The sequence below is a fragment of the Scyliorhinus canicula genome, chromosome 4 (genome assembly GCF_902713615.1).
Source record: "Scyliorhinus canicula chromosome 4, sScyCan1.1, whole genome shotgun sequence".
Taxonomy (NCBI): Eukaryota; Metazoa; Chordata; class Chondrichthyes; order Carcharhiniformes; family Scyliorhinidae; genus Scyliorhinus; species Scyliorhinus canicula.
Window position 1 is genome coordinate 129358240 of NC_052149.1, and position 27332 is coordinate 129385571.

A 27332-nucleotide genomic window follows, 5' to 3' on the forward strand; every position below is an offset into this window, starting at 1 on the left:
CGGGAGTGGAGACAGAGTTGGAGTGGAGACAGAGCCGGGGAGTGGAGTCCAGAGTCGGGAGTTTTGACAGAGGCGGGAGTGGAGCGAGCGGGAGTGGACACAGAGGTGGGAGTGGAGACAGAGGCGGGAGTGGAGACAGAGGCGGGAGTGGAGACAGAGTCGGGTGTGGAGACATATGTGCGAGTGGAGACAGTGGCTGGAGTGGAGACAGAGGCGGGAGTGGACACAGAGGCGGGAGTTTTGACAGAGGCGCGAGTGGAGACAGAAGTCGGGAGTGGAGACAGATGTGGGAGTGGAGGCAGTGGCTGGAGTGGAGACAGATGTGGGAGTATTGACAGAGGCGGGAGTGGAGACAGCGGCGGGAATGGAGACAATGGCGGGAGTGGAGACAGAGGCGGGAGTATTGACAGAGGCGGGAGTGGAGACAGAGATGGGAGTGGAGACAGAGGTGGGAGTGGAGACAGAGGTGGGAGTGGAGACAGAGGTGGGAGTGGAGTCAGAGGTGGGAGTGGAGACAGAGGCGGGAGTGGAGACAGATGTGGGAGCATTGACAGAGGCGGGAGTGGAGACAGCGGCGGGAATGGAGACAGAGGCGGGAGTGGAGTCAGAGGCGGGAGTATTGGCAGAGGTGGGAGTGGAGACAGAGGCGGGAGTGGAGATACAGATGGGAGTGGAGACAGAAACGGGAGTGGAGACAGAGGCGGGAGTGGAGACAGAGGCGGGAGTGGAGATAGAGGCGGGAGTGGAGACAGAGGCGGGAGTGGAGACAGAGGCGGGAGTGGAGACAGAGGCGGGAGTGGAGACAGAGGCGGGAGTGGAGACAGAGCCGGGAGTGGAGACAGAGGCGGGAGTGGAGACAGAGGTGGGAATGGAGACAGAGGCGGGAGTGGATACAGAGGCGGGAGTGGAGACAGAGGTTGGAGTGGAGACAGAGGCGGGAGTGGAGACAGAGGCGGGAGTGGAGACAGAGGCGGGAGTGGAGACAGAGGTGGGAGTATTGACAGAGGCGGGAGTGGAGACAGATGTGGGAGTGGAGACAGAGGCGGGAGTGGAGACAGAGGCGGGAGTGGAGAGAGATGTGGGAGTGGAGTCAGAGGGAGGGAGTGGAGACAGAGGCGGGACTGGAGACAGAAGAGGGTGTATTGACAGAGGCGGGAGAGGAGACAGAGGTGGTAGTGGCGATAGAGGTGGGAGAGGAGACAGAGGCGGGAGTGAAGACAGAGGCGGGAGTGGAGACAGAGGTGGGAATGGAGACAGAGGCGGGAGTGGATACAGAGGCGGGAGTGGATACAGAGGTTGGAGTTGAGACAGAGGCGGGAGTAGAGACAGAGGCGGGAGTATTGACAGAGGCGGGAGTGGAGACAGAGGCGGGAGTATTGACAGAGGCGGGAGTATTGACAGAGGCGGGAGTGGAGACAGAGGTGGGAGTGGAGACAGAGGCGGGAGTGGAGACAGAGGCGGGAGTGGAGACAGAGGAGGGAGTGGAGACAGGGGCGGGACTGGAGACAGAAGAGGGTGTATTGACAGAGGCGGGAGTGGAGACAGAGGCGGGAGTGGAGACAGAGGAGGGAGTGGGACAGAGGTGGGAGTGGCGATAGATGTGGGAGTGAAGACAGTGACGGGAGTGGAGACAGAGGTCGGTGTGGAGACAGAGGTGGGAGAGGAGGCAGAGGCGGGAGTGGAGACAGAGGTGGGAGTGGAGAGAGAGGTGGGAGAGGAGACAGAGGCGTGAGTGGAGACAGAGGCGGGAGTGGAGACAGAGGCGGGAGTGGTGACAGAGGTGGGAGTGGTGACAGAGGTGGGAGTGGAGACAGAGGCGGGAGTGGAGACAGAGGTGGGAGTGCAGACAGAGGCGGGAGTATTGACAGAGGCGGGAGTGGAGACAGAGGCGGGAGTGGAGACAGATGTGGGAGTATCGACAGAGGTGGGAGTGGAGACAGAGGCGGGAGTGGAGATAGATGTGGGAGTATTGACAGAGGCGGGAGTGGAGACAGAGGTGGGAGTGGAGACAGAGGTGGGAGAGGAGACAGAGGCGGGAGTGCAGACAGAGGTGGGAGTGGAGACAGAGGTGGGAGTGGAGACAGAGGCGGGAGTGGAGACAGAGGCGGGAGTGAAGACAGAGGTGGGAGTGGAGACAGAAGTGTGAGTGGAGACAGAGGTTGGACTGGAGACAGAGGCGGGAGTGGAGACAGAGGTGGAAGTGGAGAGAGAGGTGGGAGAGGAGACAGAGGCGTGAGTGGAGACAGAGGCGGGAGTGGAGACAGAGGCAGGAGTGGAGACAGAGGCGGGAGTGGTGACAGAGGTGGGAGTGGAGACAGAGGCGGGTGTGGAGACAGAGGTGGGAGTGCAGACAGAGGCGGGAGTGGAGACAGAGGCGGGAGTGGAGACAGATGTGGGAGTATCGACAGAGGTGGGAGTGGAGACAGAGGCGGGAGTGGAGATAGATGTGGGAATATTGACAGAGGCGGGAGTGGAAACAGAGGTGGGAGTGGAGAAAGAGGCGGGAGTGGCGATAAAGTTAGGAGTGGAGACAGTGGCGGGAGTATTGACAGAGGCGGGAGTGGAGATAGATGTGGTTAGTATTGACAGAGGCGGGAGTTGGGACATTGGAGGGAGTGGAGAAAGAGGCGGGAGTGGAGACAGAGGTGGGAGTGGAGACAGAGGCGGGAGTGGAGACAGAGTCGGGAGTTTTGACAGAGGCTGGAGTGGAGACAGATGCGGGAGTGGACACAGAGGTGGGAGTGGAGACAGAGGCGGGAGTGGAGACAGATGTGGGAGTATTCACAGAGGCGGGAGTGGAGACAGAGTCGGGTGTGGAGACATATGTGCGAGTGGAGACAGTGGCTGGAGTGGAGACAGAGGCGGGAGTGGACACAGAGGCGGGAGTTTTGACAGAGGCGGGAGTGGAGACAGAAGTCGGGAGTGGAGACAGATGTGGGAGTGGAGGCAGTGGCGGGAGTGGAGACAGATGTGGGAGTATTGACAGAGGCGGGAGTGGAGACAGCGGCGGGAATGGAGACAATGGCGGGAGTGGAGACAGATGTGGGAGTATTGACATTGGCGGGAGTGGAGACAGAGACGGGAGTCGAGACAGAGGTGGGAGTGGAGACAGAGGTGGGAGTGGAGTCAGGGTTGGGAGTGGAGACAGAGACGGGAGTGGAGACAGAGGCGGTTGTGGAAACAGAGGCGGGAGTGGAGACAGAGGCGGGAGTTGAGACACAGGCGGGAGTATTTACAGAGTCGGGAATATTGATAGAGGCGGGGGTGGAGGCAGAGGTGGGAGTGGAGACAGAGGCGGGAGTGAAGACAGAGGCGGGAGTGGAGACAGAGGTGGGAGTATTGACAGAGGCGGGAGTACTTACAGAGTCGGGAGTATTGATAGAGGCGGGAGTGGAGACAGAGCCGGGTCTGGCGATAGAGGTGGGAGTGGAGACAGTGGCGGGAGTATTGATAGAGGCGGGAGTGGAGACAGATGTGGGAGTTGAGACGGAGGCGTGAGTGGAGACAGATGTATGATTGGAGACAGATGCGGGACTGGCGATAGAGGTGGGACTGGAGACAGTGGCGGGAGTATTGACAGAGGCAGGAGTGGAGACAGAGGCGGGAATGGCGATAGATGTGGGAGTGGAGACAGTGGCGGGAGTATTGACAGAGGCGGGAGTCGAGACAGATGTGGGAGTGGATACAAAGACGGGATTGGAGACAGATGTGGGAGTGGAGACAGAGGCGGGAGTGGCGATAGAGGTGGGAGTGGAGACAGAGGTGGGAGTGGAGACAGAGGTGGGAGTGGAGACAGAGGTGGGAGTGGAGACAGAGGCGGGAGTGGAGACAGAGGTGGGAGTGGAGACAGAGGCGGAGTGGAGACAGAGGCGGGAGTGGCGATAAAGGTAGGAGTGGAGACAGTGGCGGGAGTATTGACAGAGGCGGGAGTGGCGATAGAGGTGGGAGTGTAGACAGAGTCGGGTGTGGAGACAGATGTGGGAGTGGAGACAGTGGCTGGACTGGAGACAGAGGCGGGAGTTGACACAGAGTTGGGAGTGGAGACAGAGGCGGGAGTGGAGACAGATATTGGAGTGGAGACAGATGTAGGAGTATTGACAGAGGCGGGAGTGGAGACAGAGGCGGGAATGGAGACAGAAGTGGGAGTGGAGACAGAGGCTGGAGTGGAGATATAGGCGGGAGTGGAGACAGAAGCGGGAGTATTGACAGAGGTGGGAGTGGAGACAGAGGCCGGGGTGGAGACAGAGGCCGGAGTGGAGACAGAGGCTGGAGTGGAGATAGAGGCGGGAGTGGAGACAGAGGCGGGAGTGGAGATAGTGGTGGGAGTGGACAAAGGAGAGGGACAAGGGTTTCAGTTGAGCTATGTTGAGAAAAGCAGAGAAAACATAGGAGCAAATTGGAATGCAGTATTCAAGATTCGATGGGAAAAGACTCTGATTTGGGGGCACTCATGCTTTGAAGATAGGAACAAGAAATCTGAGAGGCCCACACATACCTTCCAGGGAGAACCTCCATAATGGAAGGAAACATTTAATCGGGGAGTGCAAGAAACGACTCCATATACAATCAAGCAACGGAGATTTTAAAGATAACGCTTTGTTTATTTTATACTTTAGCATCACAAACGTGACAAATAAGCGTGAATTGTGAAGGAGAGTGTGGAGAAGGGAGGGTGTTTGTGAGGATGGTAGGGTGAGAGCAGGAGGGGGAGACATTGATGTAATAGATGGAGGAATTGAGTGCAGTCATCAGGAGGGCGAGGATCATTGTAAGGGAGAGTGAATGAGACGGAAGATAGTGAATGAAATTGAAGATAGTCAGGACCTCATTTTTCTCCAGACTGCTCTCCTCCAACATTTTGTCACCCTGCTCCTGGAAGGTAATGATGATCAATGCCACGAAGATATTGACAAAGAAGAAGGGGAAGACGACAAAATAAACAACGTAGAAGATGGACATTTCCATTCTGTTCCCCGGAATAGGCCCTTGATCTGCCTCTGTCACATCCACTGAATGCTGCAGCACCCTGTTAAAACATAGAGTTCAACAGCTTAACACCTCAAACAATAGCATACTGCATACCCGACCCAAGCCTCAAACTGACCGGTATCTCTCAGCCCCCTCTCTCTCAGGGAGATATCTGTACATTGACTGGTGTCTCTCAGTCCCTCTCTCTCAGGGAGATATCTGTACACTGACTGGTGTCCCTCAGTCCCCTCTCTCTCAGGGAGATATCTGTACACTGACTGGTGTCCCTCAGTCCCCTCTCTCTCAGGGAGATACCTGTACACTGACTGGTGTCCCTCAGTCCCCTCTCTCTCAGGGAGATATCTGTACACTGACTGGTGTCCCTCAGTCCCCTCTCTCTCAGGGAGATACCTGTACACTGACTGGTGTCTCTCAGTCCCCTCTGTCTCAGGGAGATATCTGTACACTGACTGGTGTCCCTCAGTCCCCTCTCTCTCAGGGAGATATCTGTACACTGATTGGTGTCTCTCAGTCCCCTCTCTCTCAGGGAGATATCTGTACATTGACTGGCGTCCCTCAGTCCCCTCTCTCTCAGGGAGATACCTGTACACTGACTGGTGTCTCTCATTCCCTCTCTCAGGGAGATATCTGTACACTGACTGGTATCTCTCATTCCCTTTCTCTCAGGGGGATATCTGTTAACTGACTGATGTCTCAGTCCCCTCTCTCTCAGGTAGATATCTATACACTGACCGGTATCTCTCAGTCCTGTCTCTCTCAGGGAGATATCTATACACTGACTAGTATCTCTCAGTCCCCTCTCTCTCTCTCAGGGAGATATCTGTACACTGACTGGTGTCTCTCAGTCCCCTCTCTCTCAGGGATATATCTGTACACTGACTGGTGTCACTCATTCCCTCTCTCTCAGGGAGATATCTGTACACTGACTGGTATTTCTCAGTCCCCTCTCTCTCAGGGATATATCTGTACACTGACTGGTGTCACTCATTCCCTCTCTCTCAGGGAGATATCTGTACACTGACTGGTATTTCTCAGTCCCCTCTCTCTCAGGGAGATATCTGTACACTGACTGGTGTCACTCATTCCCTCTCTCTCAGGGAGATATCTATACACTGACCGGTGTGTCTCAGTCCCCTCTCTCTCAGGGTGATATTTGTACACTGACCGGTACCTCTCAGTTCCCTCTCTCTCAGGGTGATATCTGTACACTGACTGGTGTGTCTCAGTCCCCTCTCTCTCAGGGTGATATCTGTACACTGACCGGTACCTCTCAGTTCCCTCTCTCTCAGGGAGATATCTGTACACTGACTGGTATCTCTCAGTTCCCTCTCTCTCAGGGAGATATCTGTACACTGACTAGTACCTCTCAGTCCCCGCTCTCTCAAGGAGATATCTGTTCACTGACTGGTGTCTCTCAGCCCCCTCTCTGTCAGGGAGATATCTGTTCACTGACTGGTGTCTCTCATTCCCTCTCAGGGAGATATCTGTACACTGACTGGTGTCTCTCAGCCCTCTCTCTGTCAGGGAGATATCTGTTCACTGACTGGTGTCTCTCATTCCCTCTCAGGGAGATATCTGTTCACTGACTGGTGTCTCTCATTCCCTCTCAGGGAGATATCTGTACACTGACTGGTGTCTCTCAGTCCTTCTCTCCCTCTGGGAGATATCTGTGCACTGATGAGTATCTCTGTCTTTTTCTCCCTCTGGGACATATCTGCGCACTGACTGGTATCTCTCAGACCTCTCTTTCCCTTTCAAGATATCTGTACACTGTCTGGTGTCTCTCCGTCCCTCTCTTCCTCTGGAAGATATCTATTTACTGAATGTTGTCTCTCAGTCCCCTCTCTCTTAGGGGGACATGTGTGCACTGACTGGTGTCTCTCAGTCTCATCTTGCTCAGGCAAATATCTTTACACTAACTGGTGTCTCACGGTCCCCTTTATCTCGGGGAGATATCTGTGCAGGGACTGATGTCTCTCAATTCTCTCTCTCTCAGCAAGATATCTGCTCACTGACTGGTCCATCTTAGTTCCCTCCCTCTCCCTCTCTCAAGGAGATATCAGTACACTGACCAGTGTCTCAGTCCTCTCCCTCTCTCTCTTAGATATCTGTACTCTGGTGTCTCCCAGTGCCATCTCCATGAGAAGATTTCTGTACACTGATTGGCAACTCTAAGACCCCTCCCTTGCTCTCTGGGATATATCTGTACACTGACAGGTGCCTCACAGTCTGCTCTCTTTCACTGGGAGATATTAGAATGCTGACTGGTGTCTCTCAGTTCCCTTTCTCAGGGCGATATCTGTACACTGACTGGTGTCTCTTTATCCTCTCTCTCAGGAAGATACCTGTTCACGGATTGGTATCTCTCAGTTCCCTCTCCCTCAGGGAGATTTCTGTACACTGACTGGTGCCTCGCAGTTCTCGCTCTCTCACAGGGTGATATCATGGCAGTACAGTGGTTAGCACAGTTGCCTCACAGCTCCAGGGTCCCAGGTTCGATTCCCGGCTTGGGCCACTGTCTGTGCGGAGTCTGCACACTCTTCTCGTGTGTGTGTTGGTTTCCTACGGGTGCTCCAGTTTTCTCCCACAATCCAGAGATGTGCAGGTTTGGTGGATTTGCGATGATAAATTGCCTATTGTGTCAAAAAGGTTAGGTGTGTTGCTGGGTTACGGGGGTAGGGCGGAGGCGTGGGCTTGGGGTGCTCTTTCCTAAGGGCCGGTGCAGATTCAATGGGCCAAATGGCCTCCTTCTGCACTGTAAATTCTATGATTCTATGATCAGTACATTGACTGTTGTCTCAGTCTTCTCTCTCCCTCTCTCTCAGGGAGAGATATCTCGGTGAGATATCTGTACACTGACTGATGTCTCTCAGTCCTTTCTCTCTCAGGGAAATATCTCTCTCAGGGAGATATCTGTTCACTGACAGGTGTCTCCCAGTCCGCTCTCAGTCAGGGAGACATCTGTTCACTGACTGGTGTCTCTCAGTCCCCTCTCTCTCTCTCAGGGAGATATCTGTTCACTGACTGGTACATAGAACATAGAACAGTACAGCACAGAACAGGCCCTTCGGCCCTCGATGTTGTGCCGAGCCATGATCACCCTACTCAAACCCACGCTATACCCGTAACCCAACAACCCCCCCTTAACCTTACTTTTAGGACACTACGGGCAATTTAGCATGGCCAATCCACCTAACCCGCACATCTTTGGACTGTGGGAGGAAACCGGAGCACCCGGAGGAAACCCACGCACACACGGGGAGGACGTGCAGACTCCGCACAGACAGTGACCCAGCCGGGAATCGAACCTGGGACCCTGGAGCTGTGAAGCATTTATGCTAACCACCATGCTACCGCGCTGCCCCATGCACAAGGGTGTCTCTCAGTCCCCTCTCTCTCTCTCAGGGAGATATTTGTTCACTGATTGGTGACTCTCAGTCCCCTCTCTCTCTCTCAGGTAGATATCTGTTCACTGACTGGTGTCTCTCAGTCCCCTCTCTCTCAGGGAGATATCTGTACACTGACTGGTGTCTCTCGTTCCCCCCCCTCTCTCAGGGAGATATCTGTTCACTGACTGGTGTCTCTCAGTCCCCTCTCTCTCAGGGAGATATCTGTTCACTGACTGGTGTCTCTCAGTCCCTCCTCTCTCAGGGAGATGTCTGTTCACTGACTGGTGTCTCTCAGTCCCCTCTCTCAGGGAGATATCTGTACACTGACTGGTGTCTCTCGTTCCCCCCCCTCTCTCTCAGGGAGATATCTGTTCACTGACTGGTGTCTCTCAGTCCCCTCTCTCTCAGGGAGATGTCTGTTCACTGACTGGTGTATCTAAGTTCCTATCTGTCCAGGAGTTAAGGTAGCAACATTGGAATATGAAAAATCATTCTGACACTTGAATCTGTCCACCATGATACCATTATGCAAGAGATCTTACTGCAAAGCTCCAGTTGGCAATCAGAATTACAGATATTTGGGGGACAGTGTTCCAGATTTCAACAGGCCTGGAACAATTTGCCTGCAGCATGCCTGAACATCCTAGCTCCAATTTGAAGGTTCTAGATTCCCTAACGGAGGGAGTCATTTGTACCTATCGACCCTCTCCTGGACAATCCTTGATAATCTAAACTCAAGGCCATATGATCTCATGATATCGTTTTCTAATGTCTGAAAGGAGCCTTATTCAAATCAACTGATGACAAAGGTTCCTTTTCCGATATGCTAATGATGGTGGTTATACTGTCTCCTCGTTAGCAGGTACTTACTGCGGCCAACCCTCTCCGGTGGAGACAGTGAATAGTGTCAGCAGTGCCCAGATGACATTATCGTAGTGAAAGTCGTAACGTTTCCACTCACGATCAACAACTTTATCTTCTGTCTCGTAAACCACATACTGGCCTCTGAATGGGGTCAGTAAAGAAGAATCCCATAAAGTGACAGGCAGATATGCATGTGCATACACACGTGTACACACACATTTGCACACTCACATATGCACATCCACAGGCATCCGCACACAGCCGGACATGCACAATATATGCGCAATTCCACACACACATACACACACACGCCTGGATGTGCAGAACATACACACAAACCCAACCCATATACATGCATGCACACATACACACACACCCATAAACACACACACAGGAACATCCACACATCCACATGTACATAGGACTATACACTTACAACATGTAGGAACATTTTCACTCACACGCCACAAATACACAGACATTTATAGATATGCACGCCATATACACACACACAAACACACTGAAGTGCACAGCATATACACAAACTCACACCTCAAATTCATACATGCACACTCATGACGTGCAGGAATGTACACACACACGCATCCAAGTGCACACATGCAGAGACCCACATAATAATAATAATATTTAATCATTGTCTCTATTGTCACAAGTAGGTTTACATTAACACTGCAATTAAGTTACTGTGAAAAGTCCCTAGTTTCCACATTCCGGCACCTGTTCGGGTACACAGAGGGAGAATTCAGAATGTCCAATTCACCTAACAAGCACGCCTTTCGGGATTTGTGGGAGGAAACCGGAGCACCCGGAGGAAACCCATGCAGACACAGGGGGAACGTGCAGACTCCACACAGACAGTGACCTAAGCCGGGAATCGAACCTGGTGCCCTGACACTGTGAACCAACAGTGCTAACCACTGTTCTACCGTGCCACACAGACAACACACAGCAATATACACACGCAGCCACACATGCGTGTGGGTAATTGAAGCAAGGATATTTTTAGGAGCTTCCCTTTAAAAAATGGAATAAGAGATGTTCATGAGTCAAGTAAACACAAGAGGAAAGGTTCAGGGAAATGGAGCTGAGAGGGTCTGAGAGTCGAAGAGCTGAAGGTGTAATGTGTGATTTGCTAGACAAAGATTACAGATTGCAGAGGAAAGAAGGCTCCATGATAGCAGAACCATGAAACAAAGCTCATACACACGCTCATGTTCACGTTCATGTGCACGCTCACACACATGCAATCACACTCTCTCTCACACACACTGTCCCTCACAAACACACACTCTCTCTCCCACACACACTCTCTCACTCAAACACACTCTCTCTCACACACTCGCTCTCTCACACACACTCTCTTACACACACACTCTCACACACACTCTCACTCACACTCTCACTCACACTCAGACACCCTCTCATACATACCCTCTCCCACACACACACCCTCACACTTACCCACACTCCCTCACACACACACTCCCTCACACACACACACTCCCTCACACATACACACTCCCTCTCACACACACTGTCCCTCTCACACAGACACACCCTCTCATACACAGCCACACACTCTCTCACACACACACTCCCTCGCTCTCACACACATACACACACTCCCTCTCTTGCACACACTCTCGCACTCTTTCACACTCACTCTGTCTCTCGCACGCTTTCCCTCTCACACGCACTCTCTCACACACATAGGGCGGTATTCTCCGCTCCCGATAAAAATCGGGATGGCCGTCGTGAAATCGGCCGAGGTTAATGACGGCCTCGGGGCCCGCTCCCCGCACCTAATTCACCCACACCTGGGGGGCTAGGAGCGGGCCTCCGTATATCCCGGCCGCGACCTTGTCGCGCCGGAAATGACGCGCAAAACGGCGCATTTGTGAGGTCATGCGCGGGTTGCCGGTTCCAACCCGCGCATGCGCGGATGACTTCATCGCGCAGACGGCGCAAACCACGCATGCGCGGTGGCTGTCTTTCTCCTCAGCCGCCCGGCAAGACGTGGCGGCTTGAGCTTGCCGGGTGGCGGAGGGGAAAGAGTGCGTCTGTTTTGGACGCTGGCCCGACGATCGGTGGGCACCAAACGGGCATCTGGCACCCGTTTCACGAATGCAGCGACCAGGTGTGTTTGCTGCCGCGGTGAAACGGCGTGAAGGGCCGGCCGCTCGGCCCATCGGGCTCGGAGAATCGCCGTTCACCGTGAAAAATGGCGAGCGGCGATTTTTCTGAGCGGGGGGGGGGGGGGAGAATCGCTGGGGGCGCCAGGGGGGCGTAAAAAATGTCGGGAGGCCCTCCCGCGATTCTCCCACACCGCATGGGGAGTGGAGAATTCTGCCTATACTCTCTCTCACACTCTCTCTCACACACACTCTCTCACACACACTCTTTCACACACACTTTCACACACTTGCTCTCTCTCTCACACACATTCTCACACTTACACACACTATCACTCACTCTCTCTCACTCTCCCTTCCGGTATGGAGTCGACCAGTTGTTGCCTGGCCGCCCTCTCTTTGCTATCTCTGTGTGCTTTATAAAAGATTATCTCATCCCTGAACATATCCTTCAGCATCTTCCAGAGTATGGAGGGTGAGATCTACCCATTCTGGTTATTCGTAATGTACCCATTTATGGCCTGTGATATTGTCTTGCAAATGTCCTTGTTGCCAAGGAGGACTGTGTCTAATCTCCATCGGAGCGTTTGGCTCAGTCGTCTCCAACCTCATATCCATATAGTGTGGAGCGTGGTCAGAGATGACGATCACAGAGTATTCCACTCCTAGTACCCCTGGAAGCACCGAGTTTCCCACTGCAAAGAAGTCAATCTGGGTATTGTGGTAGTCACCACTGTTGCTTGTATATAAATCGCATATCAGGTGTATTACGGTAAGGCTCTTGTACTACAGGTACGGGGTTAAATCGCTGCCTGCTGGCTCCGCCCAGTAGGCGGAGTATAAATGTGTGGGCTCTCGGAGCTGCAACCATTTCGGCAGCTGCTGCAGGAGGCTACACATCTCTGCGTAATAAAGCCTCGATTACTCTCTACTCTCGTTTCGTCGTAATTGATAGTGCTTCAATTTATTATGCAGGGATTTCACAACGATGCATCTCCGCATCACGCCTGATCGCCTGCAGCTGCACCCTCAAGCAGACAAACAGACAATTGGCTAGCTTGCTTTGAAGCATACATCGGATCTGTGACAGAACCACCCTCAGAGGCACAGAAGCTCCAGATCCTGTACACCCGGCTGAGCTCTGATATCTTTCCCCTCATCCGGGACGCACCTACCTACGCTGAGGCCATGGTGCTACTGAAGGAGAACTACACTCAGCAGACCAACAAAATCTACACCAGGCACCTCCTGTCCACGTGGCATCAACTCTCCGGTGAGTCTGTGGAAGGTTTCTGGCGTGCCCTGCACGCCCTGGCGAGGGACTGCAATTGCCAGGCCGTTTCGGCCGTTGAACATTCTGAACTTCTAATAAGAGACGCTTTAGTTACGGGGATAGGGTCAGCCTACATCTGCCAGCGCCTCTTAGAAGGGGCTACCCTCGACCTCGCGGCGACCAAGAAACTTGCGATCTCACTCACAGTCGCCTCCCGCAATGTACAGGCGTCGCCCCCAGACCGCACGACCCACCCCTCCTGGGCATCATGGACCCCGCCAGCGAACACCCAATCGTGGACCCCACCAGCGACTGCCCCCAGCCAACCCGAGGCCTGGGCCGCGCGGCAGCCAAACAACCCCGGGGAACCCAAGTGCTACTTCTCTGCCAGACAATACACCCCCCGGCAGCGCTGCCCGGCGCGGAGCGCGCTCTGCAAGGCCTGCAGGAAGAAAGGACATTTTGCTGCTGTATGTCAGGTCCGCTCGATCGCCGCTATTGTCCCTGCACCCCCCACGTGCGACCCGTGGGCACCGCCAGCTTCCTCGCTTCAGACCACGTGCGGCCCATGGACGCCGCCATCTTGCTGCCTCACAACACGTGCGGCCCGTGAACGCTGCCATCTTGCTTGCCTTAGGACATGTGCGGCCAGTGGGCGCCACCATTTTCCCCGACCCAGGACCGCTGCTCATTGGGCACCTCATCGGACCGCTCGTTGCCTGCAACCGCCGCCGACCTGCCAGGGGCCTTCCAACACCAGCCGCCTCTCGCCTCCATCACGACGGACCAGTCCCGACCGCACAACCTCGCGATCGCGTCGACGACAGTGAAAGTCGATGGGCATGAGACATCATGCCTTCTGGACTCCGGGAGCACTGAGAGGTTCATCCACCCCGATACGGTAAGGCGCTGCACACTCACGGTACACCCCATCAACCAGAAAATCTCCCTGGCTTCCGGATCCCACTCCGTGGTGATCTGGGGGTACTGCACTGCCACCCTCACCATCCAGGGCGTAGAGTTCAGCGACGTCCGGCTCTACGTCCTCCCCAATCTCTGCGCTGCCTTGCTACTCGGTCTGGACTTCCAGTGCAACCTCCAGAGCCTAAACCTGAAATTTGGCGGGCCCCTACCACCCCTTACTGTCTGCGGACTCACGACCCTTAAGGTCGACCCGCCTTCTCTGTTTGCAAACAGATTGTAAACCCGCCGCCACCAGGAGCAGACGGTACAGCGCCCAGAACAGAACCTTCATCAGGTCTGAGGTCCAGCGGCTGCTCGGGGAAGGTATTATCGAGGCCAGGAACAGCCACTGGAGAGCCCAAGTGGTAGTTGTGAAAACTGGGGAGAATAACAGGATGGTTGTTGACTACAGCCAGACCATCAATCGGTACACGCAGCTCGACGCGTACCCCCTCCCACGCATATCTGATATGGTCAATCAGATTGCATAATCCTGGGTCTTCTCGATAGTGGACCAGAAATCTGCCTACCACCAGCTCCCCATTCGCAAAGCGGACCATCTGTACACCGCGTTTGAAGCGGACGGCCGCCTTTACCACTTCCTTAGGGATCCTCTCGGAAGGAGCGATCACAATATGGTGGAATTTAAAATACAGATGGAGGGTGAGAAAGTAAAATCAAATACTAGTGTTTTGTGTTTAAACAAAGGAGATTACAAGGGGATGAGAGAAGAACTAGCTAAGGTAGACTGGGAGCTAAGACTTTATGGTGGAACAGTTGAGGAACAGTGGAGAACCTTCCAAACGATTTTTCACAGTGCTCAGCAAAGGTTTATACCAACAAAAAGGAAGGACGGAAGAAAATCGGAAAAGGGAAAATCGACCGTGGATATCTAAGGAAGTAAGGGAGAGTATCAAATTGAAGGAAAAAACATATAAAGTGGCAAAGATTGCTGGGAGATTAGAGGACTGGGAAATCTTTAGGGGGCAACAGAAAGCTACTAAACAAGCTATAAAGAAGAGTAAGATAGAGTATGAGAGTAAACTTGCTCAGAATATAAAAACAGACAGTAAAAGTTTTTACAAATATATAAGACAAAAAAGAGTGGCTAAGGTAAATATTGGTCCTTTAGAGGATGAGAAGGGAGTTTTAATAATGGGAAATGAGGAAATGGCTGAGGAACTGAACAGGTTTTTTGGGTCGGTCTTCACAGTGGAAGACACAAATAACATGCCAGTGACTGATAGAAATGAGGCTATGACAGGTGAGGACCTTGAGAGGATTGTTATCACTAAGGAGGGAGTGATGGGCAAGCTAATGGGGCTAAAGGTAGACAAGTCTCCTGGCCCTGATGGAATGCATCCCAGAGTGCTAAAAGAGATGGCTAGGGAAATTGCAGATGCACTAGTGATAATTTACCGAAATTCACTAGACTCTGGGGTGGTCCCGGTGGATTGGAAATTAGCAAACGTGATGCCACTGTTTAAAAAACGAGGTAGGCAAAAAGCAGGAAATTATAGGCCAGTGAGCTTAACTTCGGTAGTAGGGAAGATGCTGGAATCTATCATCAAGGAAGAAATTGCGAGGTATCTGGATAGAAATTGTCCCATTGGGCAGACGCAGCATGGGTTCGTAAAGGGCAGGTCATGCCTAACTAATTTAGTGGAATTTTTTGAGGACATTACCAGTGCAGTAGATAACGGGGAGCCGATGGATGTGGTATATCTGGATTTCCAGAAAGCCTTTGACAAGGTGCCACACAAAAGGTTGCTGCATAAGATAAAGATGCATGGCATTAAGGGTAAAGTAGTAGCATGGGTAGAGGATTGGTTAATTAATAGAAAGCAAAGAGTTGGGATAAATGGGTGTTTCTCTGGTTGGCAATCAGTAGCTAGTGGTGTCCCTCAGGGATCCGTGTTGGGCCCACAATTGTTCACAATTTACATAGATGATTTGGAGTTGGGGACCAAGGGCAATGTGTCCAAGTTTGCAGATGACACTAAGATGAGTGGTAAAGCGAAAAGTGCAGAGGATACTGGAAGTCTGCAGAGGGATTTGGATAGGTTAAGTGAATGGGCTAGGGTCTGGCAGACGGAATACACTGTTGACAAATGTGAGGTTATCCATTTTGGTAGGAATAACAGCAAACGGGATTATTATTTAAACGATAAAATATTAAAGCATGCCGCTGTTCAGAGAGACTTGGGTGTGCTAGTGCATGAGTCACAGAAGGTTGGTTTACAAGTGCAACAAGTGATTAAGAAGGCAAATGGAATTTTGTCCTTCATTGCTAGAGGGATGGAGTTTAAGACTAGGGAGGTTATGTTGCAATTGTATAAGGTGTTAGTGCGGCCACACCTGGAGTATTGTGTTCAGTTTTGGTCTCCTTACCTGAGAAAGGACGTACTGGCGCTGGAGGGTGTGCAGAGGAGATTCACTAGGTTAATCCCAGAGCTGAAGGGGTTGGATTATGAGGAGAGGTTGAGTAGACTGGGACTGTACTCGTTGGAATTTAGAAGGATGAGGGGGGATCTTATAGAAACATTTAAAATTATGAAGGGAATAGATAGGATAGATGCGGGCAGGTTGTTTCCACTGGCGGGTGACAGCAGAACTAGGGGACATAGCCTCAAAATAAGGGGAAGTAGATTTAGGACTGAGTTTAGGAGGAACTTCTTCACCCAAAGGGTTGTGAATCTATGGAATTCCTTAGTGAAGCAGTTGAGGCTCCTTCATTACATGTTTTTAAGGTAAAGATAGATAGTTTTTTGAAGAATAAAGGGATTAAGGGTTATGGTGTTCGGGCCGGAAAGTGGAGCTGAGTCCACAAAAGATCAGCCATGATCTAATTGAATGGCGGAGCAGGCTCGAGGGGCCAGATGGCCTACTCCTGCTCCTAGTTCTTATGTTCTTATGTCACCAACGGGGTCTCGGTCTTCCAACAGGAGATGGACCGAATGGTTGACCAGTATGGACTGCAGGCCACCTTCCCGTATCTGGATAACGTCACCATCTATGGCCATGACCAGCAGGACCACGACGCTAGCCTTTCCAAATTCCTCCACACCGCTAAACTCCTCAGCCTCACTTACAACAAGGAGAAGTCCGTGTTCAGCACTAACCGATTAGCCATCCTCGGCTATGTGGTTCAAAATGGAGTTTTAGGGCCCGGCCCCGAACGCATGCGCCCCCTCATTGAACTCCCCCTTCCCCACTGCCCCAAGGCCCTCAAACGACGCCTGGGATTCTTCTCGTACTACGCCCACTGGGTCTCTAACTATGCAGACAAGGCCCGCCCACTCATTCACTCCACCGTTTTCCCACTGACGTCCAGGGCCAGGGCCGCGATGCATGCGGTCGACGAGACGCTCCCCTTCCAAGTCGAGAGCGATGCATCAGACATCGCTCTGGCCGCCACCCTCAACCAGGCAGAAAGGCCCGTGGCATTCTTTTCACGCACACTCCATGCCTCCGAAATTCGGCACTCCTCTGGCGAGAATGAGGCCCAAGACATAGTAGAAGCTGTGCGGCATTGGAGGCATTACCTGGCCAGCAGGAGATTCACTCTCCTCATTGACCAACTGTCAGTTGCCTTCATGTTCAATAACACACAGCGGGGCAAGATCAAAAAAGATAAGATCTTGAGGTGGAGGATCGAGCTCTCCACCTACAATTACGAGATTTTGTATCGCCCCGGTAAGCTCAACGAGCCCCCCGATGCCCTATCCCGAGGTACATGTGCCAGCGCACAAGTGGACCGACTCCGGACCCTGCATGACAATCTCTGTCACCCAGGGGTCACCTGGTTTTTTCACTTCATAAAGGCCCGCAATCTACCATACTCCATCGAGGAGGTCAGAGCTATCACCAGAGACTGCCAGGTCTGCGCGGAGTGTAAACCGCACTTCTACTGGCCACACCGAGTGCACCTGGTGAAGGCCTCCCGTCCCTTTGAACGACTCAGCATGGATTTCAAGGGGCCCCTCCCGTCCACAGACTGAAACACGTACTTTCTTAACGTGGTTGATGAATACTCCAGATTCCCCTTCGTCGTCCCATGCTCCGATATGACGTCGTCCATCGTCATCAAAGCCCTCAACACCATCTTCGCTCTGTTCGGTTTCCCCATCTACGTCCACAACTGGGGATCCTCATTTACGAGCGATGAGCTGCACCAGGGGCATCGCCTCGAGCAGGATGACCAGCTACAACCCCCGGGGAAATGGGCAGGTGGAACGGGAGAATGGGATGGTCTGGAAGGCCGTTCAGTTGGCCCTGCGGTCCAGGAATCTCCCGGCCTCCCGCTGGCAGGAGGTCCTCCCCGACGCCCTTCACTCCATTCGGTCAGTCCTTTGCACTGCGACTAACGAAACGCCCCATGAACGTCTCTTTGCCTTCCCCAGGAAGTCCACCTCCGGAGTTTCGCTCCCAACGTGGCTGGCAGATCCAGGACCCGTTCTCCTCCAAAAGCACGTGCGGCTCCACAAGGTGGATCCGTTGGTCGAGAGAGTACAGCTACTTCACCCGAACCCGCAGTACGCCTACGTGGCGTAACCCGATGGCCGCCAAGACACAGTCTACCTCAGGGACCTGGCGCCAGCTGGGTCCCCACATACCCCCGTCTGCCCCGGCGCCACCCTCTCTCCAGGACGATCCGTCCTCCCCTTGGTCCCACCCGGGGATGAAGATGAGGTCGACACGCTCCCGGAGTCACCGGCGACCGAACCGATGCCTGCATCGCCACCGGGACTAGGGTGCTCGCAACGAAGGATCAAGGCGCCCGATCGTCTGAATTTGTAAACTTTTCCTCAAATGTTAAACATCTGCATGTAAATAGTCTTCCGCCACCCCCTCTGGACTCTTTTTTAACAGGGGGTGAATGTGGTTTTCACCACTGTTGTATATATATCGCATATCAGGTGTACTACGGTAAGGCTCCTGTACTACAAGTACGGGGGTAGATCCCTGCCTGCTGGCTCCGCCCAGTAGGCGGAGTATAAATGTATGTGCTCACCGAGCTGCAGCCATTTCGACAGCAGCTGCAGGAGGCTACACATCTCTGCGTAATAAAGCTTCAGTTACTCTCTACTCATCTCATCGTAATTGATGTGCTTCAAGTATATACTTTATGTACCTAGGAGAAGAAGGAGAACTCCTTCTCCCCTGAGTGTGTGAACCTCCATGGGTCCAGTGCCCCCATCTGTTCCGTAAACGTGCATAGTTTCTTCACCATGTTTGATGTTCCCCCTGATTTGGGGTTTGACCTGTCTGTCCGTGAATCCTGTGTGCAGTTAAAGTCCACCCCCATGATGTGTCGGTATGTGTTTCTGTCAGGGATTTCCGCCATGGTCTTCTTTATGAATTCAGTGTCTTCCAAGTTGGGAGCATACACGTTAACCAGGACCACTGGTGCTCCTTCCAGGACACCACAAACCATGACATACTGTCCCCCTGGGTCCATAGCTGTCTTTGTCACTGTAAACGATGCCCTCCTATTTAGCTGTATAGCTATCTCCCTCGCTCTCGTCCTGTAGCATGAATGGTCCATCTGTCCCACCCAGCCATTTCTTACCCACAGTCGGTCTTTCTCCCTCAGGTGTGTCTCTTGTAGGAAGACTACATCAGTGGACAAAGACTCTGGCTCTTTTCATTGAGCCGTTAGGTTCCCTGATATTCCAAGTAACTATTCTGATAGGGGCTTTCTCTCGCTACCCAATCCTGCAGGATCAATCATACTTACCTTTTGGATGCGCCCCTGCACTACGGGTTTCCCTTTGTTAGGGGGCCATCCAAAATGGCCACCGTCGCCGTACTCACTATGAGGCCGGCCCCTGCGCTCCAGGCTTTCCTTTTGGGGCCCATCCAACATGGCTGACAAGGATGTGTACGCCATATGGGTGAGTCCCTGCACTAGGGATGTCTCTTTGTTTGGGGACCCTCCAAAGTGATTGTTTGCAGTGCCATCTTGTTTCTTGTTGTCCTGTGCGATCTGTCATAGCTAGCCTAGAGCCCTCTCTCCTGGGTCGGCCTAAGCCTCTCCTTCGCCCGCTATCTATCTTCTCCCTCTTCCTCCTCCTCACCTTCTCCCATGCTCTGCTGCCCTCACCGCCACCTTTCTGTGCTTTAGCTCCCACATTCAGATCATGGTGGTACAGTCCCGCGTGAGTAGTCTTTTCAAGATTCACACCTTCAGGGTGTCCGCCTTATCGCCGACTCTGCTGCTGTCTTCCCAGCCCGTGTTTTTGAACAAATTTGTCCGCATCCGCAGGGGCAGTAAGAAGTAGTGCTCCCTGTCCAGAAAGGTAACCCATAGTTCAGCTGGGTACAGCATCCCGAACTTCACCCCACTTTTGCACAGGGTTGCATTTACTCTATTAAATTCCGATCGGCGCTTGGTCAGGTCTGCCCCATTATCCTGGTATATCCTGATCAAGTGTCTTTCCCAGTTGCAGGACTGTGTCTGTCTGGCCCAACACAGGATTCTGTCCTGGTCTTGGTACCGGTGCAGCTTGGGGATTATGGCCCTCCTCTGCTTCACGGCCCTGGACTTTGGCTGGAGTGACATGTGAGCTTTGTCTATCTCTGGCGGCTTGGGGCAGTTGTCTCTCCTCATCAGATTTCCCAGCATCTGGGCCACAAAGTCTGTGGGGTCCCTGCCCTCGGTTCCCTCCGACAAGCCCACAGATACAGATTTTCGCCCCGCGACCGATTCTCCTGGTCTTCTATTTTCCTTTTTAGGTTCCTCTGTGCCACTGCCAACTTGTTACCTCTGAATACAGAGCGATGGTCCGGTTGTTCTGGCCCGTTGAGGCCCTCGCCAACTCCTTAATGGTGTGTCCCATGGCTTCCAGCTGCCTCTCCGCCTTGTCCAGGACAGCCTACAAGGCAAACATTGCTTCTGCCACCGCCACCTTGACCGTTGCCTTTGTGTCAGCTTTGATGGCCTCTTTGAGCTCTTTTAGTTCCTCATGAGGAACTTCGGTGAGGGGGAGATGCGTGCACTGCCTGGTGGTCCGTCTCTGTCGGATGTGTCTGGAGTCCCATCACCTCGTGTGTCCACCATATCCTCCGTGTGTTTCTCTAGGCTTTTGCCAGTTTTTGACTCTTTTCGGCTCCTGGCATCGCTGCTATTCAGCACCGCTCGTTCCATTTTATTTGGGGAGAGTGAGGCATGTTTTTTTCCCGATTCTGATGGGTTATTCTCGATTAAAGGAACCTAAATTCAGACTATCGGGATGAGAGCCACCTTCGTGCGTCTGCTCAGCACATCCCTGTCACCGGAAGTGTACACATACACTCTCGTACACATACACGCACACACACATACTTACACAGACTCACAAATATATACTTACACATACATACTAACACACACATTACCATACACACACACATTTTTTTTCTTTCTTTTTGTAAAAAAAAATTTAGAGCACCCAATATTTTTTTTCCAATTAAGGGACAATTGAGCATGGCCAATCCACCTACCCTGCACATATTTGGGTTGTGGGGGTGAAACCTGATGCACTATCAATTACGACGAGACAAGAGTAGAATGTAACCGAGGCTTTATTACACAGAGATGTGTGGCCTTCTACAGCAGCTGCCGAAATGGCTGCAGCTCGGAGAGCACAAACATTTATACTCCGCCTACTGGGCGGAGCCAACAGGCAGGATCTATCCCCGTACCGATTGTACAGGGGCCTTAGCGTAAAACCCATATATATACAGTATAATACAGTGGTGACTACCACATTCACCCCCTGTTAAAAATGAGTCCAGCGGGGGTGGTGGAGAACTATATGCAGACAAATTGCTTTTAAAAATCACAGAGAATATTACAAATTTAGGCGGTCCAGTGCCTTGATCTGTCGTCGAGAGCGCCGCAGTGCTGGTGGTGACTCAGACGTCAGCTTGATCTTCAGTGACTCCGGGAGCGTGTCGAAATCCTCTTCATCCCCGGGTGGGAGCAAGGGGAGGATGGGTTGTCCTGGAGCGGGGGCTGCGGTGGGATACGCCGGGGGAAGGGAGTGTGGCGCTGTGGCAGAGGGCGACGGGGGTGTGTGGGGAACCAGCTGGTCCCTGAGGGAGACTGTGTCTTGGTGGCCGTCGGGGTGCGCTACGTAAGTGTACTGCGGGTTGGCGTGGAGTAGCTGTACCCTCTCAACCAACGGGTCCGCCGTGGAGTCGCACGTGTCTATGGAAGAGAACGGGTCCTGGAGCTGCCAGCCATGTTGGGAGCGAAACCCTGGAGGTGGACTTCCTGGGGAAGGCAAGGAGACGTTCATGGGGGGTTTCGTTAGACGCGGTGCACAGAAGCGACCGAATGGAGTGAAGTGCGTCGGGGAGGACCTCCTGCCAGCGGGAGGCAGGGAGATTTCTGGACCGTAGGGCCAGCTGGATGGCCTTCCAGACCGTCCCATTCTCCCGCTCCACCTGCCCGTTGCCCCTGGTCGTCCTGCTCGAGGCATTGCCCCTGTTGAGCAGGAACTGGTGCAGCTCATCGCTCATAAATGAGGATCCCCGGTCGCTGTGGACGTAAGCGGGGAAACCGAATAGAGCGAAGATGGTGTTGAGGGCTTTGATGACGGTGGTAGATGGCATATCAGGGCATGGGACGGCAAAGGGGAATCGGGAATATTCGTCGACCACACTGAGGAAGTACATGTTTCGGTCGGTGGAAGGGAGGGGCCATTTGAAGTCCACACTGAGGCGTTCAAAGGGGTGGGAGGCCTTCACCAGGCACGCACAGTCTGGCCGGGAGAAGTGCGGTTTACACTCCGTGCAGACCTGGCAGTCTCTGGTGATAACCCTGACTTCCTCGATGGAGTAGGGCAGATTGTGGGCCTTAATGAAGTGGTAGAAACGGGTGACTCCTGGATGACAGAGATTGTCGTGCAGGGTCCGAAGTCGGTCCACTTGTGCGCTGGCACATGTACCTCGGGATAGGGCATCGGGGGGCTAGTTGAGCTTACCGGGGCAATACAAAATCTCGTAGTTGTAGGTGGCGAGTTCGATCCTCCACCTCAAGATTTTATCGTTTTTGATCATGAACATGAAGGCAACCGACCGTTGGTCAGTGAGGACAGTGAATCTCCTGCCGGCCAGGTAATGCCTCCAATGTTCCACAGCTTCAACGACGGCTTGGGCCTCCTTTTCGACGGATGAGTGCCGAATTACGGAGGCATGGAGGGTGCGAGAAAAGAATGCCTCGGGCCTGCCTGCCTGGTTGAGGTTGCGGCCAGAGCGACGTCTGAAGCATCGCTCTCGACTTGGATGGGGAGCATCTCGTTGACCGCGTACATCACGGCCTTGGCGATGTCGGCCTTGATACGGTTGAAGGCCTGGTGAGCCCCTGCTGTCAGTGGGAAAACGGTGGATTGAATGAGTGGGTGGGCCTTGTCCGCATAATTCGGGACCCACTGGGCGTAATACGAAAAGAACCGCAGGCATCGTTTGAGGGCCTTGAGGCAGTGAGGGAGGGGGAGTTCCGTGAGGGGGCGCATGCGATCGGGGTCGGGCCCCAGAACTCCGTTCTGGACCACATAGCCGAGGATGGCTAATCGGTTTGTGCTGAACACGCACTTCTCCTTGTTGTAAGTGAGGTTGAGGAGAGTGGCGGTGTGGCGAAATTTGGAAAGGTTAGCGTCGTGGTCCTGCTGGTCGTGGCGGCAGATGGTGACGTTGTCCAGGTACGGAAAGTGGCCCACAGTCCGTACCGATCAACCATTCGCTTCATCTTCCGTTGGAAAACCAAGACCCCGTTGGTGACGCGAAAGGGAACCCTAAGGAGATGGTAATGGCGGCCGTCCGCTTCAAAAGCAGTGTATGGGAGGTCTGCCTTACGGATGGGGAGCTGGTGGCAGGCAGATTTCTGGTCCACTGTCGAGAAGACCTGGTATTGTGCAATCTGATTGACCATATCAGATATGCGTGGGAGGGGATACGCGTCGAGCTGCGTGTGCCGGTTGATGGTCTGTCTGTAGTCAACGACCATCCTGTTTTTCTTCCCGGTTTTCACCATTACCACTTGGGCTCTCCAGGGGCTGTTGCTGGCCTCGATGATACCCTCCCGCAGCAGTCGCAGGATCTCAGACCTGATGAAGGGGGGGGGGGGGGTGCCGACTTGATGGGCTGAATGATCTCCTTCTGCAGTCGGGATGCTATGGAACCGAAACATACAGTCACATACTCACTCATTCATATACTCATACACGCACTCACACACACATCTCTCACACACACTCCCTCTGTCTCTCACACACACACTCCCTCGGTCTCACACACACACTCCCTCTGTCTCTCACACACACACTCCCTCGGTCTCTCACACACACTCCCTCTGTCTCTCACACACACACTCCCTCGGTCTCACACACACACTCCCTCTGTCTCTCACACACACACTCCCTCGGTCTCACACACACACTCCCTCTGTCTCACACACACACTCCCTCTGTCTCTCACACACACACTCCCTCGGTCTCACACACACACTCCCTCTGTCTCTCACACACACTCCCTCTGTCTCACACACACACTCCCTCTGTCTCTCACACACACACTCCCTCGGTCTCACACACACACTCCCTCTGTCTCTCACACACACTCCCTCTGTCTCTCACACACACTCCCTCTGTCTCTCACACACACACTCCCTCTGTCTCTCTCACACACACTCCCTCTGTCTCTCACACACACACTCCCCCTCTGTCTCTCTCACACACTCCCCCTCTGTCTCTCACACACACACTCCCTCTGTCTCTCACACACACACTCCCTCGGTCTCACACACACACTCCCTCTGTCTCTCACACACACTCCCTCGGTCTCACACACACACTCCCTCTGTCTCTCACACACACACTCCCTCGGTCTCACACACACATAGAACATAGAACGATACAGCGCAGTACAGGCCCTTCGGCCCTCGATGTTGCACCGACATGGAAAAAAACTAAAGGCCATCTAACCTACACTATGCCCTTATCATCCATATGCTTATCCAATAAACTTTTAAATGCCCTCAATGTTGGCGAGGTCACTACTGTTGCAGGTAGGGCATTCCACGGCCTCACCACTCTTTGCGTAAAAAACCCACCTCTGACCTCTGTCCTATATCTATTACCCCTCAATTTAAGGCTATGTCCCCTCGTGCTAGCCACCTCCATCCGCGGGAGAAGGCTCTCGCTGTCCACCCTATCTAACCCTCTGATCATTTTGTATGCCTCTATTAAGTCACCACTTAACCTTCTTCTCTCTAACGAAAACAACCTCAAGTCCATCAGCCTTTCCTCATAAGATTTTCCCTCCATACCAGGCAACATCCTGGTAAATCTCCTCTGCACCCGTTCCAAAGCTTCCACGTCCTTCCTATAATGAGGCGACCAGAACTGTACGCAATACGCCAAATGCGGCCGTACTAGAGTTTTGTACAACTGCAACATGACCTCATGGCTCCGGAACTCAATCCCTCTACCAATAAAGGCCAACACACCATAGGCCTTCTTCACAACCCTATCAACCTGGGTGGCAACTTTCAGGGATCTATGTACATGGACACCGAGATCCCTCTGCTCATCCACACTACGAAGAATTTTACCATTAGCCAAATATTCCGCATTCCTGTTATTCTTTCCAAAGTGAATCACCTCACACTTCTCCACATTAAACTCCATTTGCCACCTCTCAGCCCAGCTCTGCAGCTTATCTATGTCACTCTGTAACCTGCAACATCCTTCCGCACTGTCTACAACTCCACCGACTTTAGTGTCGTCTGCAAATTTACTCACCCATCCTTCTGCGCCCTCCTCTAGGTCATTTATAAAAATGACAAACAGCAACGGCCCCAGAACAGATCCTTGTGGTACGCCACTCGTAACTGAACTCCATTCTGAACATTTCCCATCAACTACCACTCTCTGTCTTCTTTCAACTAGCCAATTTCTGATCCACATCTCTAAATCACCCTCAATCCCCAGCCTCCGTATTTTCTGCAATAGCCGACCGTGGGGAACCTTATCAAATGCTTTACTGAAATCCATATACACCACATCAACTGCTCTACCCTCGTCTACCTGTTCAGTCACCTTCTCAAAGAACTCGATAAGGTTTGTGAGGCATGACCTACCCTTCACAAAACCATGCTGACTATCCCTAATCATATTATTCCTATCTAGATGATTATAAATCGTATCTTTTATAATCCTCTCCAAGACCTTACCCACCACAGACGTTAGGCTCACCGGCCTATAGTTACCGGGGTTATCTCTACTCCCCTTCTTGAACAAAGGGACCACAAAGGGACACACTCCCTCTGTCTCTCACACACACACTCCCTCGGTCTCACACACACACTCCCTCTGTCTCTCACACACACTCCCTCGGTCTCACACACACACTACCTCTGTCTCTCACACACACACTCCCTCGGTCTCACACACACACTCCCTCTGTCTCTCACACACACACTCCCTCTGTCTCTCACACACACACACTCCCCCTCTGTCTCTCACACCCACTCCCTCGGTCTCTCACACACACTCCCTCTGTCTCTCACACACACACTCCCTCGGTCTCACACACACACTCCCTCTGTCTCTCACACACACACTCCCTCTGTCTCTCACACACACACTCCCTCGGTCTCACACACACACTCCCTCTGTCTCTCACACACACTCCCTCTGTCTCTCACACACACACACTCCCTCGGTCTCACACACACTCCCTCTGTCTCACACACACACTCCCTCTGTCTCTCACACACACTCCCTCTGTCTCTCACACACACTCCATCGGTCTCACACACACACTCCATCTGTCTCTCACACACACACTCCCTCTGTCTCTCACACACACACACTCCCTCGGTCTCACACACACACTCCCTCTGTCTCTCACACACACTCCCTCTGTCGCTCACACACACACTCCCTCGGTCTCACACACACTCCCTCTGCCTCTCACACACACACTCCCTCGGTCTCACACACACTCCCTCGGTCTCACACACACACTCCCTCTGTCTCTCACACACACACTCCCTCTGTCTCTCACACACACACTCCCTCTGTCTCTCACACACACACTCCCTCGGTCTCACACACACACTCCCTCGGTCTCACACACACACTCCCTCTGTCTCTCACACACACTCCCTCTGTCTCTCATACACACACACTCCCTCGGTCTCACACACACACTCCCTCTGTCTCTCACACACACTCCCTCGGCTCTCACACACACTCCCTCTGTCTCTCACACACACACTCCCTCGGTCTCACACACACACTCCCTCTGTCTCTCACACACACACTCCCTCTGTCTCTCACACACACACTCCCTCGGTCTCACACACACACTCCCTCTGTCTCTCACACACACACTCCCTCTGTCTCTCACACACACACTCCCTCGGTCTCACACACACACTCCCTCTGTCTCTCTCACACACACTCCCTCTGTCTCTCACACACACTCCCTCTGTCTCTCACACACACACTCCCTCGGTCTCACACACACACTCCCTCGGTCTCACACACACACTCCCTCTGTCTCTCACACACACTCCCTCTGTCTCTCACACACACACACTCCCTCGGTCTCACACACACACTCCCTCTGTCTCACACACACACTCCCTCTGTCTCTCACACACACTCCCTCTGTCTCTCACACACACTCCCTCGGTCTCACACACAC

General features: G+C 53.0%; 1 protein-coding gene across 1 annotated transcript in view; it reads right to left on the reverse strand.

Moving 5' to 3' along the window:
- Positions 1-27332, reverse strand: part of LOC119964246 (probable voltage-dependent R-type calcium channel subunit alpha-1E) — a 1062240-nt gene that overhangs the window by 115644 nt on the left and 919264 nt on the right. Inside the window, exons 29-30 of the mRNA XM_038793526.1 lie at positions 9249-9383; positions 4627-5026 (exon numbers count right to left, since the gene is read on the reverse strand). Of these exons, the coding sequence (XP_038649454.1) occupies positions 4627-5026; positions 9249-9383 (535 nt within the window). The remainder of the gene's footprint in view (positions 1-4626; positions 5027-9248; positions 9384-27332) is intronic.